Source organism: Carlito syrichta, unplaced genomic scaffold, assembly GCF_000164805.1.
Source record: "Carlito syrichta isolate Samal-C Ts95f unplaced genomic scaffold, Tarsius_syrichta-2.0.1 Scaffold288888, whole genome shotgun sequence".
NCBI classification, from domain to species: domain Eukaryota; kingdom Metazoa; phylum Chordata; class Mammalia; order Primates; family Tarsiidae; genus Carlito; species Carlito syrichta.
Window position 1 is genome coordinate 217981 of NW_007232984.1, and position 2851 is coordinate 220831.

General features: G+C 42.3%; 1 protein-coding gene across 2 annotated transcripts; it reads left to right on the forward strand.

Moving 5' to 3' along the window:
- The first annotated feature begins 788 nt into the window (after positions 1–788).
- LOC103256059 (pyruvate dehydrogenase E1 component subunit alpha, testis-specific form, mitochondrial) lies at positions 789–2073 on the forward strand. Of its 2 annotated transcripts, XM_008053939.1 has the most exons (2): positions 789–1319; positions 1395–2073. In XM_008053939.1, exons 1-2 carry the CDS (start codon positions 789–791, stop codon positions 1962–1964), a joined length of 1101 nt encoding a protein of 366 aa, XP_008052130.1. In that variant the 3' UTR covers positions 1965–2073. The 2 variants fall into 2 exon arrangements, with proteins under 2 accessions (XP_008052130.1, XP_008052129.1); XM_008053938.1 differs by having other exon boundaries at positions 789–2073.
- Positions 2074–2851: the final 778 nt, after the last annotated feature.

The following is a 2851-nucleotide window of genomic DNA, read 5'->3' on the forward strand; positions in this document are numbered from 1 at the left end:
ATTCAACCCAGTAATAAACTTTGACTTGTGTGGTTGGGGTTTGTGTATTTACCTCTTCTCCCTTCGGGTGACACAGATGCTAGAAACCATAGAATAAATGTGACGAATTCTTTGGGAGCACTAACTTTTCTTCCAAAAAAGGTGGGGTTGTAATTTACAGCTTTATTTTTACATTAAAATAAATATGATATATTATGGAGTAGGATGAAATATCCATACATAATTTAAAGACCAAAAACAAGACTTTAAAGAAATGTTGGCTGGAAGGAACACCATTGGGCTCTTAGGACTCATGTGTCCCTCGAAGATTGAGTTTGTTCTTCTATTTGATACACCTGAGGAAGTTTCAGCCATTGGAGTTGAACAGCGAAAAGGACTCAGATTATTACGGTTTAGCAATGACAGTGGTGTTAATTAGGATCTGGTGTAGTTCTGCTAAGTCTTCCTGCAAAGAAACCACCTGTTTTTTGTTTGTTTTTTGTAGAATGATTTAAGTTCCTTCCACTACGATGACCGCTTGTATACCAAAATCTGAATTGTACCCCACATATTTAAAAAACAATCAAACAACAACAAACACCACCTTTAGTCTTCATTTGACAGTTGGAAGCTACCGTACCAATCAGTCTGCCCAGGCTGGGTGCACTACGCGTCTGTTCCCGCGGCAGCGCTCTGCCTTGTGGCGCCGCCGCGTGCGCTCGGTCGCTGAAAGGATCCGGCGGGGACAGGCCTAGACTCCGGACGGTGGTTAGGAGCCGCCATCCGCCGTCCGCCACCCGCTCTACTCCATGAGGAAGATGCTGGCCGCCTTTGTCTCCCGCGTGTTGACGGGTGTCACCCAGAAGCCAGCTCGCAGAGTGCTGGTGGCATCCTGTAACTACTCAAAAGACGCTACATTTGAAATCAGGAACTGTGATCTTTACCGGTTGGAGGGGGGTCCCCCTGTCACTGCGGTGCTCACCAGGGAGGATGGGCTCAAGTACCACAGGATGATGCTGGCTGTCCGCCGCCTGGAGTTGAAGGCAGATCAGCTGTATAAGCAGAAGTTTATTCGTGGTTTCTGTCACTTGTGCGATGGCCAGGAAGCCTGCTGTGTGGGCCTCGAGGCAGGCATAAATCCCTCGGATCATGTCATCACGTCCTACAGGGCTCATGGCATATGCTACACTCGAGGACTTACTGCCCGATCCATTCTCGCTGAGCTGACGGGGCGGAGAGGAGGTTGTGCCAAGGGAAAAGGGGGGTCCATGCACATGTATGCCAAGAATTTCTACGGGGGCAACGGCATCGTGGGTGCGCAGGGGCCCCTGGGAGCCGGCGTTGCTCTGGCCTGCAAATATAAGGGAAACAGTGAGATCTGCCTGACCCTATATGGGGATGGCGCCGCTAACCAGGGACAGATAGCCGAAGCATTCAACATGGCAGCTTTGTGGAAATTACCTTGTGTTTTCATCTGTGAGAATAACCGTTATGCAATGGGAACGGCAGTCGAGAGAGCAGCGGCCAGCACTGATTACTACAAGAGGGGCAACTTTATCCCTGGGCTAAGGGTAGATGGAATGGATGTTCTCTGTGTTCGTGAGGCAACCAAGTTTGCAGCTGACTACTGCAGGTCTGGAAAGGGGCCCATCCTGATGGAGCTGCAGACCTACCGTTATCACGGACACAGCATGAGTGATCCTGGAATCAGTTATCGTACACGAGAAGAAATCCAGGATGTAAGAAGTAAGAGCGACCCTATAAAGCTTCTCAAAGATAAAATGATAAACAGCAAGCTCGCCTGTGTTGAAGAGTTAAAGGAAATTGAAGTTGAAGTGAGGAAAGAAATTGATGATGCGGCCCAGTTTGCTACAACTGATCCTGAACCACCTTTGGAAGAATTAGGCCATCACATCTACAGCGATAATCCATCTTTTGAAGTTCGTGGTGCAAATCCATGGATCAAGTTTAAGTCCCTCAGTTAAAGGGAGACCATGTACATTTATTATCAGTCTTGCAATGGGACGTTCGTGGTTAACTTTCAGATGCTGTTTGTGTTCTCTGTTAAGGAAGAATAAAACTCATAAAACAAAAGTTTTGTAAACTTTATTTAAAAAGATTAAGAGGTTATTAAAAGATTAAAAGATGTACATTCACTTAAAAAGAATTTTACTGTACATTGTTGCATCAAAAGACACTATACGGCTAATCATTTAGTGTGAATATCTTAAAGATTATTTTAAATTTATGTAAGTCTAGAATAGAGAAATAGATTATTTAATTTGCAAATCACTTCTCATAAAGTTCTAATTGATTTAGTTTTATTTATTTTAAGATTATTATTTAAAAGAAAAATAGTTCTTTGAGTCATGTTCACCTGTCATGGATTTTTATGTAAAATCACCATCCTGAGGTACAGAGATGATTCAAGTCACACAAAACTCTACCACTATGCAATAGTTTACTTAACTAATAATAGTTTACTTAACAGTGTTCATGCACCCACCCATGCACACACATGCAATATTGATATTGAAACTTATTAACACCATTTTTCCAGTAAAATGTGATATTTAACAGGGCAGGGGGAGGGAGTACAAGGATTTTTTTTTTTCCATCTTATTGTACTTTGTCACAATATTTAGTGTGCTAATTTCAAGGAAAAATATAAACAAAAAAATCTAGGGGAAGAACTAAATTTTGCTTTAACTTTCAAGTTAAAGTTACTCTTATTTTAAAACTTATATCATTATGTGTTCTAGATTTTAAAGAGCCCTCCTGCTGAGCTTCAGACTGAAAAATGAATAGAGATGGTGACATCATAGAAGTTACACAGAGGTGGTGACATTAATAAAACATTGAAAGTAAAATC